Source organism: Pelophylax lessonae, assembly GCF_965119305.1.
Source record: "Pelophylax lessonae genome assembly, chromosome: 3".
Taxonomy (NCBI): Eukaryota; Metazoa; Chordata; class Amphibia; order Anura; family Ranidae; genus Pelophylax; species Pelophylax lessonae.
In genome coordinates this window covers 409,999,690-410,012,100 of record NC_138770.1, presented here as the reverse complement: position 1 = coordinate 410,012,100, position 12,411 = coordinate 409,999,690, and the positions used below count along the sequence as shown (strand labels likewise).

General features: G+C 46.9%; 1 protein-coding gene across 1 annotated transcript in view; it reads left to right on the top strand.

Moving 5' to 3' along the window:
- MCM9 (minichromosome maintenance 9 homologous recombination repair factor) overlaps window positions 1-12,411 on the top strand; it is a 230,669-nt gene that overhangs the window by 77,863 nt on the left and 140,395 nt on the right. Inside the window, exon 6 of the mRNA XM_082251202.1 lies at window positions 4,179-4,304. Within this exon, the coding sequence (XP_082107328.1) occupies window positions 4,179-4,304 (126 nt within the window). The remainder of the gene's footprint in view (window positions 1-4,178; window positions 4,305-12,411) is intronic.

The window sequence follows — 12,411 nt, the reverse complement described above, 5'->3', positions numbered from 1 at the left end:
TATCTGGGGTGGGGAGGATGTCTTCGTTGGTTTCCGGACCCGTGGACTTTCCTGTTACAAGACAAGTGGGTCCATGAAGTTGTTTGGTCCAGCTACAAGATTGAGTTTCACTCTTTTCCCCCGGCTAGATTCTTTCCTTCCATACCTGCGCCTGTCCCCGAACCGTTTACAGGGTCTGTTTGGGGCTGTACATGATTTGTTACTTCAAGGGGTGATTGTCCCGTTTCTGACTTTGGAACATTTTCAGGTTTTTTTTTTACTCAAACCGGTTTACAGTTCCCAGGAAGGAAGGCAAGGTGCATCCAATCCTAGACCTCAAGGTGCTGAACGGCTTTCTGCAGGTGCAGAAGTTCAGGATGGAGTCTGTGACGGAATCCGGACACCCCGACTGGGTATATCCACCAAGAATCTGCTTCCTAAGCTCTGAAACACGAGACCCATGAATCCTGCTATAGTTACCCCAAGAACTCGACAGTACACGTTTTGGAGTCAACCAGAATCACTGTTTATTCAAACACATGCACAAAGAGATATACACTGTGGGACAACACCTCCCACTTAGCAGCCAATCCACATACATATATACATCCCATAGTAAGTTTATCTTAAGGCAGACAAACAACAATAGAACAATGGAATGCAGGTACTTAACAATAACAAACCCTACCCCACTAGCAAGGGTCTATGAGAGACTCCTGCAATATTCTAGCAATATGTCAAGTCAAACCGTTTATATATTTCCTGAGGGATATTGTCCAGAAATATTATTGACCCAAGTGAAAGAGCGCCTCACTCTTACAACACAAACCACACATATAGAACCCAGGATAACCGGGGTAACACCAAATGCTGAGTCCGGTGTGGTTGTACAGCGAGTCTGATTAGTGCAGACCCGACTGGGGTTCTTGGTCACCCTTTGCCCCTAATAGACACAGGGTGACTTACACATAAGAGGGGCTGGGGAGGCTGGACAAGGAGTCTCCCAACCTCCCTGAAGCAATCTGGGTTCCACAAGCCCCCCAACCAAAGTGACTTCGCACAGTGGTGGCATCCCTGCATCAGGGATTTTCTTGCCTCTATTGACATCAAGGATGCTTACCTTCACATTCTAATATGTGCCAGTCACCAGCGCTTCCTTTTGCTTTGGGAGAGGACCATTATCAGTTTGTGGCGTTACTCTTTGGTCTCGCCTCTGCTCTTCGGGTCTTCACAAGTGTTAGCCCCGGTGCTAGCATTGTTACGCCAATGGGGGATCGCGCTACTGGGCTACTTGGACAACCTTTTCCTGCGAGCAGAGTCCCCTACTGCTATGGTGGAAAACCTGGAAATCCCCATACCAACTCTGACGGAGTTCGGCTGGATTCTAAATTTTCAGAAGTCTGCTCTGGTTTCGTCCACAAAGCTGGTCTATCCGGGTCTGACTCTGGACTCGGCCTTAGCCAGGGTGCTCCTCCCTCTAGACAAACTCCAGAAATTGCAGGCTGCGATTCTTCTCCTGCTGTCCAGCAGATGGTCATCCCTTGTATTGGACATTGGTCACCACGGATGCCAGTCTGTGCGGCTGGGGAGGCGTCCTCGGCAAGAATTCTGCTCAGGGGATCTGGAACTCTGGCAGAGTCCAGACTACCGATCAATGTCTTGGAACTCCAAGCGATCAGACTGTGCCTGGACCATTGGACGGATCGTCTTCAAGGATGTCCCAGTGCACATTCAATCGAACAATTGCATGGCTGTGGCTTATGTCAATCACCAAGGGGGCACAAAAACGTGTCCTGGTGGCTCGGGAGGTACCTGGCATTCTAAGGTGGGCAGAATGGTTCGTTCCAGCCCTCTCCGCCGTATACATTCCCGGGGTGGAAAACTGGCAGGCAGATTACCTCAGTCGGTAGGCGTTGGACCAAGGGGAGTGGTCCCTTCATCCGGAGGTGTTTCATCAGTTGTCTCCAGGGGAGCATCCCTAACGTGGATCTGTTGGCGTCTCGGCTCAACAGAAAGATGAAGAGGTTTGTGGCTGAGTCACGGGATCCTCTGGTAGACGCCACCGATGCGCTGGTGGCCCAGTGGGGTCAGTATCGTTTTGATTTACACCTTCCCTTGTCAAGCTTCTGCCAAGACTTCTATGCAGGATGGAGGCAGACGCGATTCCGGTCATCTTAGTGGCTCTGGACTGGCCTCTCCAGGCTTGGTATACCATTCTCGTGTGGCTGGTTACCGACGCTCCTTGGAATTTTTTCCTCTCAGGGAGGATCAGCTGTCCCAGGACCAATCTTCCATCCTGCTTTACAGTCACTGGCTTTGATGGCTTGGCTGTTGAATGCCAGATGCTGATGGATAGGGGTTAATCTGAGTCAGTGATTTCAACACTGTTAATGCTAGGAAATCTACTTCTAGGAAGATCTGCCACCGTACGTGGAAGACGTACATTGCGTGGTCCGAGTCTCTTGGGGTTCATCCTCGCTCCTTCTCTGTGGCTCTAATTTTCACCTTCCTTTAATGGGGGGGTTGAACAGAAATTGGCCTTGAGTACCATCAAAGACTAGGTGTCAGCTTTGGCGGTCTTCTTCCAATGACCCTTGGCCACACACTCCCTGGTGCATACCTTTTTTCAGTATGTCCGACCTGTGGTTCCTCCAGTGCGGTCCCTGTTGCTGCCTTGGGACCTCTGTTTGGTGCTTTCGGTCCTCCAGGAGCCTTATTTTGAGAAATTTTTAGGAGACTCCCTTGCTTACTGTCTCAGAAGGTGGTATTTTTGGTGGCTATGGCCTCTGTGCGCAGGGTGTCGGAATCAGCGGCGTATCCTGTTGTTCACCTTACTTGGTGATTCGGAGATAAGGTGGTTCTTCAACCTCTGTCCATCGTTCCTCCCAAAGGTTGTCTTTGATTTTCATTCGAATGAAGACATTGTGTTGCCTTCCCTGTGTCCCAAGCCAAAACATCCGAAGGAAATTTCCTTGCATGCCTTGGCTGTGGTCTGGACAATTGGGGTGTACCTGGCAGCGACAGAGTCTTTAAGGAAGTCACACTCCCTATTTGTGTTCATGGATGGGCCTTGGAAAGGGTTGTCTGCTTCCTCTGCGACCACTTCCAGATGGATCAGATGGACGTGGATTCCGGCCTATTCCATCAAGGGTCAGGTTCCTCCTTTTCCTGTCAAGGCGCACTCTACTCGGGCGTTCCGTCATCAGGCATCAATGACGCAATTCTATAAAGTGGATGTGTTGGCATCTGCGGATGCTTCTTTTGGGTTTTGGGAGGTCCCAATGGTTAAGAAGATCAGGAGCTGTGTCCATCAATGAACAAAGGAGAAAATCGGATTTTTGACTTGCCGTAAAATTAATTTCTCTGATGTTCATTGACGGACACAACACCCACCCCTCTGTGGAGTTGCAATTCTTCTGACACTGCTTGTAACAAAACTGAGTACCTATAGCCGGGAGAGGGAGTATACCCCCTGGGACTGCCCATAGGCGTAGCCAGATTATTTTTCTGCCTAGTGTCTTACTCCTGTAGGGGGCAGTATAACCCAATGGTTATGAAGATCAGAAGCTGTCCGTCCCATGAACATCAGAGAAATGGATTTTACAGTAAGTTAAAAATGGGATTTTTGATGTGTACAAAAAAATTGAAAACATTTCTTCAACAATGAAAGGGTTACAATTCTACTGACAAATAGAATGTAAGGAACTAATTGGCAGGGAGTTTCATTTATGGTGCTCTAGTTGCAGCAGCCAGCAGTGGGCACCAACCGGCAAGGAGGTTTTGTCTGTTTCATCGTCTACAAACACAGCCAGCAAAAGGCAAGGCACACACCGCTGGCATTCATGCAAATTTATTGATAAGAGCTATCCTTACCTTACCAGAAGATAGAGGCCTTCATCAGAGGGGGAGTGGATGCTTGTGGGAATCGAACTTTGCTTTTATCAATAAATGCAGATGGTCATTGTGTCGATAGCGTACGGATTTCCTTTTGTAGACCAGTTTTATAGCAAGTGTTTAAGAAACCTCTCCGACCAAATAGAAGACAATCTTTCCTGAGTTTTTGCTTAAATGCAGCTTTGTGTGCAAAAAAGACTTTCTGTAAATGTAACAATAATCGTGCTTGTTATTTGAAATTCCTTTTTATTTTCCTAATAATTTTACTTGAATTGTTAATGGACAAATATTTATTATTTTTACAGGTAGGAATGAGATCCTAGCCAGTCTATGCCCTCAGATTTTTGGCATGTTTGTGGTAAAGTTGGCAGTGGGAATGGTGCTCGCTGGTGGTGTTCAAAGGATTGATTCAGCTGGGACCAGAGTGCGAGGTTTGTATTTGTCTTTAAAAATGAGTACAGGAGCATGGCCTATGTCCTTAGTTCTTACATTTTTCATCCAGGCATTGCGGCAGACAAGGCTCCTTTTGCATGAAGGTGCGCCCTCACCCGTATAGGGGGTGGGGGGGAATGTCTTCGCTAGTTTCCGGACCTCTGGACTTTCCTGGTACAAGACAAGTGGGTTCACAAAGTCATTCAGTCGGGCTACAAAATCGAGTTTGGCTCTTTTCCCCCCGGCAAGGTTTTTTCCTTCCAACCTGCGCCTGTCCCCATACCGGTTACAGGGTCTCTTTGGGGTGGTACAAGACCTGTTCCTTCAAAGGGTGTTTGTTCCGGTTTCGACTTCGGAACGTTTTCAGGGTCTTTACTCAAAACCGGTTTAGTCCCCAGGAAGAAAAACAAAGTGCGTCCAATCCTGGATTTTAAGGCGCTAAACTGCTTTGTGCAGGTAGAGAAGTTCAGAATGGAGTCCATTCGAACAGTGGTGGCATCCCTGTGTCCGGGGATTTCCTCGCCTCTATATCAAGGATGCCTATCTTCACATTCCAATATGTGCCAGTCACCGGCGTTTTCTCCGCTTTGCTGTGGGAGAGGAGCATTATCCGTTTATGGCGTTACCCTTTTGGTCTCACCTCTGCTCCTCGGGTCTTCACAAAACAGTTGGCTCCGGTTAGCATTGCTACGCCAACAGGGGATCGCAGTACTAGGCTACTTGGAAGATCTCCTCCTGGAAAGTGGAGTCGTCTCCTGCTCTGGTGGAGAATCTGGAGATTACAATACGAACTCTGCAGGAGTTCAGGTGGATTCTGAATTTTCAGAAGTCTGCCCTGGTTCTGTCCACAAAGCTGGACTATTTGGGCCTGCCTCTGGACTCAGCTGTAGCCAGAGTGCTCCTTCCTCTTGACAAACTCCAAATATTGCAGGCTGCAATTCGTCTCCTGCTGTCCAATAGATGGTCATCCCTCCAGACTTGCATGCAGGCGCTAGGCCTGCTGGTAACCACCTTCCAGGAGGTCCCGTTTGCACAGTTCCCTGCGAGGTCCCTGCAAAGGGAGATTCTGACCAAGTGGGACAAGACTCTGCAGTCTTTGGATAATCGGATCCGGGGAACAAAGGTGTCCCTCATGGTGGCTTCGCACTTTGGCTGGTAAAATCCTTCCTCCCCTTGTATTGGACAGTGGTCACCACGGATGTCAGCCTGTCCGGCTGGGGAGGCGTCCTCGGCAAGCATTCTGCTCAGGGGATCTGGACGCTGGAGTCCAGACTGCCGATCAATGTCCTGGAACTCCAAGCGATCAGACTGTCTGGATCATTGGACGGTCCGTCTTCAGGGGTGCCCAGTGCGCAATCAGTCAGACAATGCCAGGGCTGTGGCTTATGTCAATCACTAGGGGGGCTCAAGAAGTGCCCTGGTGGTTCGGGAGGTAGCCGGCATTCTAAGGTGGGCAGAACAGTGCTTTCCTGCCCTCTCCGCTATACACATTCCCGGGGTGAAAAATTGGCAGGGGGGGCTACATCAGTCAGCAGGCATTGGATCAAGAGGAGTGGTCCCTTCATCTGGAGGGGTTTTATCAGCTGTGTCTCCAGTGGGGCACTCCCCGAGGTGGATCTGTTGGCGTCTTGCCTCAACAGAAAGGTGCAGAGATTTGTAGCTCGGTCAAGGGATCCACTGGCAGACGCCACAGATGCACTGGTGGCCCCATGGGGTCAGTATAGTCTGATTATATACGCCTTCCCTCCTCTCAAGCTTCTGCCCAGACTCCTACGGAGGATCGAGGCAGAAGGGATTCCGGTCACCCTAGTGGCCCCGGACTGGCCTCGCTGGGCTTGATAAGCCAATCTGGTACGGCTGATCGCCGACTTTCCTTGGAAGCTTCCTCTCATGGAAGATCTGCTGTCCTAAGGACCGATCTTTCTTTCATCCTGCTTTACAGTCGCTGGCTTTGATGGCTTGGCTGTTGAACGCCAAGTGCTAAAGGATAAAGGTTTGTCTAAGTCAGTGATTCCTATGTTAAAAGCTAGGGAATATACTTAGGGGAAGATCGACCACCGTACGTGGAAGACGTACATTGCGTGGTGTGAGTCTTTTGGGGTTCATCCTCGCTGCTTCTTGGTTCTTAACCTTCCTTCAATGGGGAGTTGAACAGAAGTTGGCCTTGCGTACCATCAAGGGCCAGGTGTCAGCTTTAGCAGTCTTCTTCCAATGACCTTTGGCCACACACTCCCTGGTGTGTAGCTTTCTTCAGGGTGTCTGACATTTTGTCCCTCCAGTGCGGGCTCCGTTGCCGCCTTGGGATCTGTTTGGTGCTTTCAGCTCTACAGAATCCTCCCTTTAAAAATATTCGGGAGATTTCCCCTGCTTACGCTGTCCCAGAAGGTGGCCTTTTTGGTGGCTATCACCTCTGCGCGCAGGGTGTCGGAACTGGCGGAGTTATCCTGTCGTTCACCTTATATGGTGATTCACAAGGATAAGGTGGTGCTTCGCCCCTGTTCATCGTTACTTCCCAAGGTGGTCTCTGACTTTCATTTAAATGAAGACATTGTGTTGCCTTCCCTGTGTCCCAGGTCTAAACATCTGAAGGAAATTGCCTTGCTTGCCTTGGATGTGGTCTGGGCAATTGGGGTGTACTTGGCAGCTACAGAGTCTTTCAGGAAGTCACTCTCTATTTGTGCTCACGGATGAACCTCGCAAAGGGCTGTCCGATTCCTCTGCAACCATTTCCAGACGGATCAGATGGTGGTTCAGGCCTATTCCATCAGGGGTCAGATTTCTCCTTTCCCTGTCAAGGCGCAATCCACTAGGGCGCTTACTGCCTCCTGGGCCTTCCGTCATCAAGCGTCAGTGACGCAGGTTTTGCAGTTTCCCACCCCTGATGTTTGACACTGTTTTGAGACGTCCCACTGGTCAAGAATGACCGGAGCTGTGTCCGCCAATGAACGAAAGAGAAAATTTGATTTTTTGAATTACCGTAAAGTCCATTTCTCTGATATCATTGATGGACACAGCACCCACCCCTCTGTGGAGTTACAATTCTGCTGACACTGCTTGTAACAAAACTGAGTGACTAGCAGGGAGAGTATACCCCTTGGGATTACCCATGGGTGAAGCCAGAAGTTTTTTTTCTGCCTAGCGTCCTCAGGTAGGGAGCAGTATAACCCAATGGTCAAGAATAACAGGAGCTGTGATCTTCATAACCTTTATGTTATACTGCTCCCTACCGGAGTAAGAAGCTAGGCAAAAAAAGAATTTGGCTACACCTATGGACAGTCTCAGGGTGTATACTCCCTCTCCCTGCTATAGGTACTCTGTTTTGTTACAAGCAGTGTCCGAAGAATTACAACTCCACAGAGGGGTGGGGGCTGTGTCCGTCAATGAACATCAGAGAAATTGATTTTACGGTAAGTCAAAAATCCCATTTTTTTTTTTTAATGGGCATTCAAGCGTTTTAATTTGTTTTTTTTGTTTTTTTTTAAATGCAGCCCATTTTTTTTAATGGGCCTGTAAACACCGATATGTAAACCTGCGCTGTGCATAGATCAGTTAAAAAAAAATATATACTGTACATAAAAATACAAAAATCTGTGTTGCTGAACAGTATTTTATTCTTGTACACATGCATATACGCCAGAATTTGTGCATAGGCACATACGACATAACCCAAAAAATGTTAGAAGGCTTTTTATGGGCATGTGCACAAAAACTCGCATTTTCAATACTGCCTTGTGTTTCTATGCAGGCATTTTCTACCAGGAATCTGATGTTCATACATCAGTACTGTGTGCAAGCACCCAAAGTTTCACTTCCCCAAACCTTGAAATACTGGTATTTTTACACACCAGGAGTGGTGGTTGAACAGTGGAGCAGACGCAAAGTATAGACACCAATTTAAATTGCCTATTTTCAAAAAGTTAGACAACTGGACAAAAATGTATTCACACAATCTACACAAATTCATTTGTATCTTTTTCAGAAAGTAATTTTCACATGGATGCTGTTTATTATTTTCATGTTTGTATTTATTTGTAGACTTTGATTCCCCTGTAGTGACTGTTCCTGTTTTGAGCATTTCATTTAGCATCACTGCAGAGCAAAGTGCTAATGATGATATAAAATCAGTTGGGCTTCTTGCACACGGTACTGATGTTTGAGCTTCTGATTTTTGGATGTAATTCTAGGTGTTAGTTTTGCGCATATTTGCATTCTACGCGCACATCATCTTGCTAGGTTAAATTCATATTTATGCTCATATGCGTACATTTGCCTGCACCGGCGCAAAATACTGACCAAGAACGCAGATTTTCCTCTTCCTATTTATTTTTTTTTTGTCCTGAGTAATACTTGGCGCTTGTTAATGCGCCTGTGTGCACAGGCACATTGTAAATAATGGGCTGCAGTTTAGCTATGTAAAAAAAGGAAAAACAAGCTGTGCTGAGCTTTTTCAAGCTGCAGAATGCAAGAGGCCTTAAAGTACAAAAGCCTCACAGACAGTGTTTTTCACCAAAATTCGCAGACTCTCTTGCATAGATCAACAGTAAGCATAAAACAGACAGTATCTCACGAAAGTGAGTACATCCTTCACATTTTTGGAAATATTTTATTATCTTTTCTTGTGACAACACTGAAGAAATTACACTTTGCTACAATGTAGTAGCAAAAGTAGTAAGTGTACAGCGTGTATAACACTGTAAATTTGCTCTCGCCTTAAAGTAACTCAACACGCAGCCAATAAAGTCTAAACTGCTGGCAGCAAAAGTGAGTACACCCCTAAGTGACAATGTCCAAATTGGGCCCATAGTGTCAATATTTTGTGTGGCCACTATTATTTTCCATCACTGCCTTAACCCTCTTGGGCATGGAGTTCACCAGAGCGTCACAGTTTGCCACTGGAGACCTCTTCCACTCCTCCGTTATGACATCATGGAGCTGTATGTTAGAGACCTTGCGCTCCTCCACCTTCCATTTGAGGATGCTCTACACATGCTCAATAGGGTTTAGGTCTGAAGACATGCTTGGCCAGTCCATCACCTTTACCCTCAGCTCCTTTAGCAAGGCAGTGGTCATCTTGGAGGTGTGTTTGGGGTCGTTATCATGTTGGAATACTGCCCTGTGGCCCAGTCTCCAAAGGGAGGGGATCATGCTCTGCTTCAGTTTTTCACCGTACATGTTGGCATTCATGGTTCCCTTAATGAACTGTAGTTCCCCTGTGCCAGCAGCACTCATGCAGCCCCAGCCTCATCAGGCCACAGGACATGGTTCCAGTAATCCATGTCCTTAGTCTGCTTGTCTTCAGCAAACTGTTTGCGGGCTTTCTTGTGCATCATCTTTAGAAGAGAGTTCCTTCTGGGAAGACAGCCATGTAGACCAATTTGATGTAGTTTATATGAGGTGTGACCAGCTGTAAATAAAATTGTAAATCTGTCATGAGAAAGACCAGAGGGTTAATAATACATCTGTTTATTAAAAGTCTATAGACCAATTAACAGTAGAACCAATGTTCACAGAATCATGTAAACCCATGGTAATGGGATAGACATAGATGATACACAAATAGGTGTAAATGGTCCAAGACAATCATACAAAAAGGTAAAGTGTAAATCTGGTACAGTCTAGTACAATTGTAATGAGGTCCTAAAATACAGAGCCATGGTAGTCTCCAACTAGCCAAATGGTTGTACATCTATAGAAATGTATTTCTATAGATGTACAACCATTTGGCTAGTTGGAGACTATTTGAGATCCCTATATGGAGACCCTTATCATATTCTTTCATTCATTACCTGCTTGGCGCGTGCAGTCTTCGCCCCCTGACGATTCTCTGGATGTTACGCGATCCCTAATACAGCTGATACCTAAATTGTAAGCCACACCTTTTGGATAGGTTTTTCTGTGGTATATGTATGTACTCGTTTTACTGTTCATGAATATATTATTTTTTCTAGATATTTGACTGCATACTCCTGATGAAGTTAGATTTTCACGAGTCTAACATATGCAATCAATATATTACCAGTTTTTACCATGTCTCTGTATTTTAGGACCTCATTACAATTGTACTAGACTGTACCAGATTTACACTGTACCTTTTTTGTATGATTGTCTTGGACCATTTACACCCATTTGTGTATCATCTATGTCTATCCCATTACCATGGGTTTACATGATACTGTGAACACTCTGGTTCTACTGTTAATTGGTCTATAGACTTTTAAACAGATGTATTATTACCCCTCTGGTCTTTCTCATGACATATTTACAATTTTATTTACAGCTGGTCACACCTCATATAAAGTCCCAACTTTGTATGTTTCTTGTTTTTGCTTTCATGCAATAGGGATGGAGACTCAGTTTGTCATGAGTCTCATTTAAAGTCCCACAATTTTTCCCCTTCCCAATTTGATGTAGTGTGCGGCATATGGTCTGAGCACTGACAGGCTGGCAGCACTCATATGTCTATTTCACAAAGACAAGCTCTGGATATGACACTGTTCACGTGCACTCAACTCCTTTGACAACAGCGAGGCCTGTTCTGAGTGGAACCTGTCCTGTTAAACCAATGTATGGTCTTGGCCACCATGCTGCAGCTCATTTTCAGGGTCTTGCTAATCTTCTTATAGCCTAGGCCATATTTATGTAGAGCAACAATTCTTTTCTCTATCATTCATTGACAGACGCAGCTTCATATCTTCTTAGCCATTGGGTTATGCTGCTCCCATCAGGAATAGGACACTAAGCAGGAAAAAGCTTTCACCATGCCTATGGGGTTGTCCCTGCAGGCATAACCCCACACACTCTGCTACAGCCCTCAGTTTGTTTCTGCCTAGTTTAGGAGTAGGACCTAGTTCCCTATTGGGACTTTGGTCGTAGCTGTTATTTTTTGGTAACCTTTTTTTTTTGTACTTTAAGTAGAGTTTCTGTAGAACTACAAGCAACAGCCGGCTGGGTTTCAGACTGGATATTCTTGATCCTTAAGGTCTCCCAGCCTGGCCAGTGAGCGTGAGCAGGTTATAGTCCAGCATTGGGCCTTGCCACGACAGAGCCCAGATGGACGGGGACGAGCCCGCAAGTGTACCGTCTCGCTGGGATGAGAATGACCTGGAACGCCCTGAGTAGCAGCGTACCCCTTGGCTGGCAGCTCCCCAATCCCAGGTGGGAAGTAGTCTGCTCAAAGTGGCGCCCATCTGATCCGTGGTATGGTGAGTAAAGAGTCCCCCCATTTCTCTAGCAGTCTTCGGGTGGACGTGGGCCCCCTCCATGGAATAGTCGGACCCTCGGGTATCCCTCAGGTCCCCTGGCTTCTTGGACATACCAGGCCCCCCCCCTTCAGCTGTGCCCCTTCCCCCCTCCCATTACAGGTTCCTACCTTTGGGGGGGCGGACACATTGCGGCCGCTGAGGCGGTTCCGCGGGGGGAGGGCATTTTTTCTGGCAGGATCCCCTCCTGGGGACCATCCGATGCCTTTGTCGGTGACCCCCCCCCCCCCCTGGGGGTCCTGGAGACTGCATGGCGTGCCGTGGGGGCGGCAATTTTACTGTAGACTTTACCTGCATTAATGTCAGAATCCCTTATTGTAATGTATGGGTAGCCATTTTTTTAAATCTTCCCCATAGGAATGCATGGGGCGGCTATTTTCTTGTGGTCCATGGTGCTGGACAACATAGGCAAGGCATCAGACACTCTAGGCATGACCCAGGTGCTTTCACTTCCTGTGTCAGGTCATTTCTTTCTGCTGTACAGATCGTTCCTGCAAGCCGCCTGATCGGTTTGGTTTGGTAAAGTTTTTTGGGGTCTCTTGTGGGTTTCCTCACACACACTGCTAACAGACTGTGTTAGGCTGGGACTTGCTGTACCGCCAGTGCAACGGTGCAATCGGGTTTTTGCGACTTAATTTTAAAGTGACACTACATCTTTTTAAATTTAGTGAACATGGAGTCCCATGACAAAATTTCACCTACAGACAGATCCCCTTAGTGCGACTGTGGAACCTTCTGGGTCGCAGCCCCTGTTGGCTCTTACAGCAGTTTTGAAAGCCTAGTGTCAAAAGTGGATTTAGTGTTAAAAAGTGTTAAAAAGTAACACTGTATCTTCAGATTCAGAGGC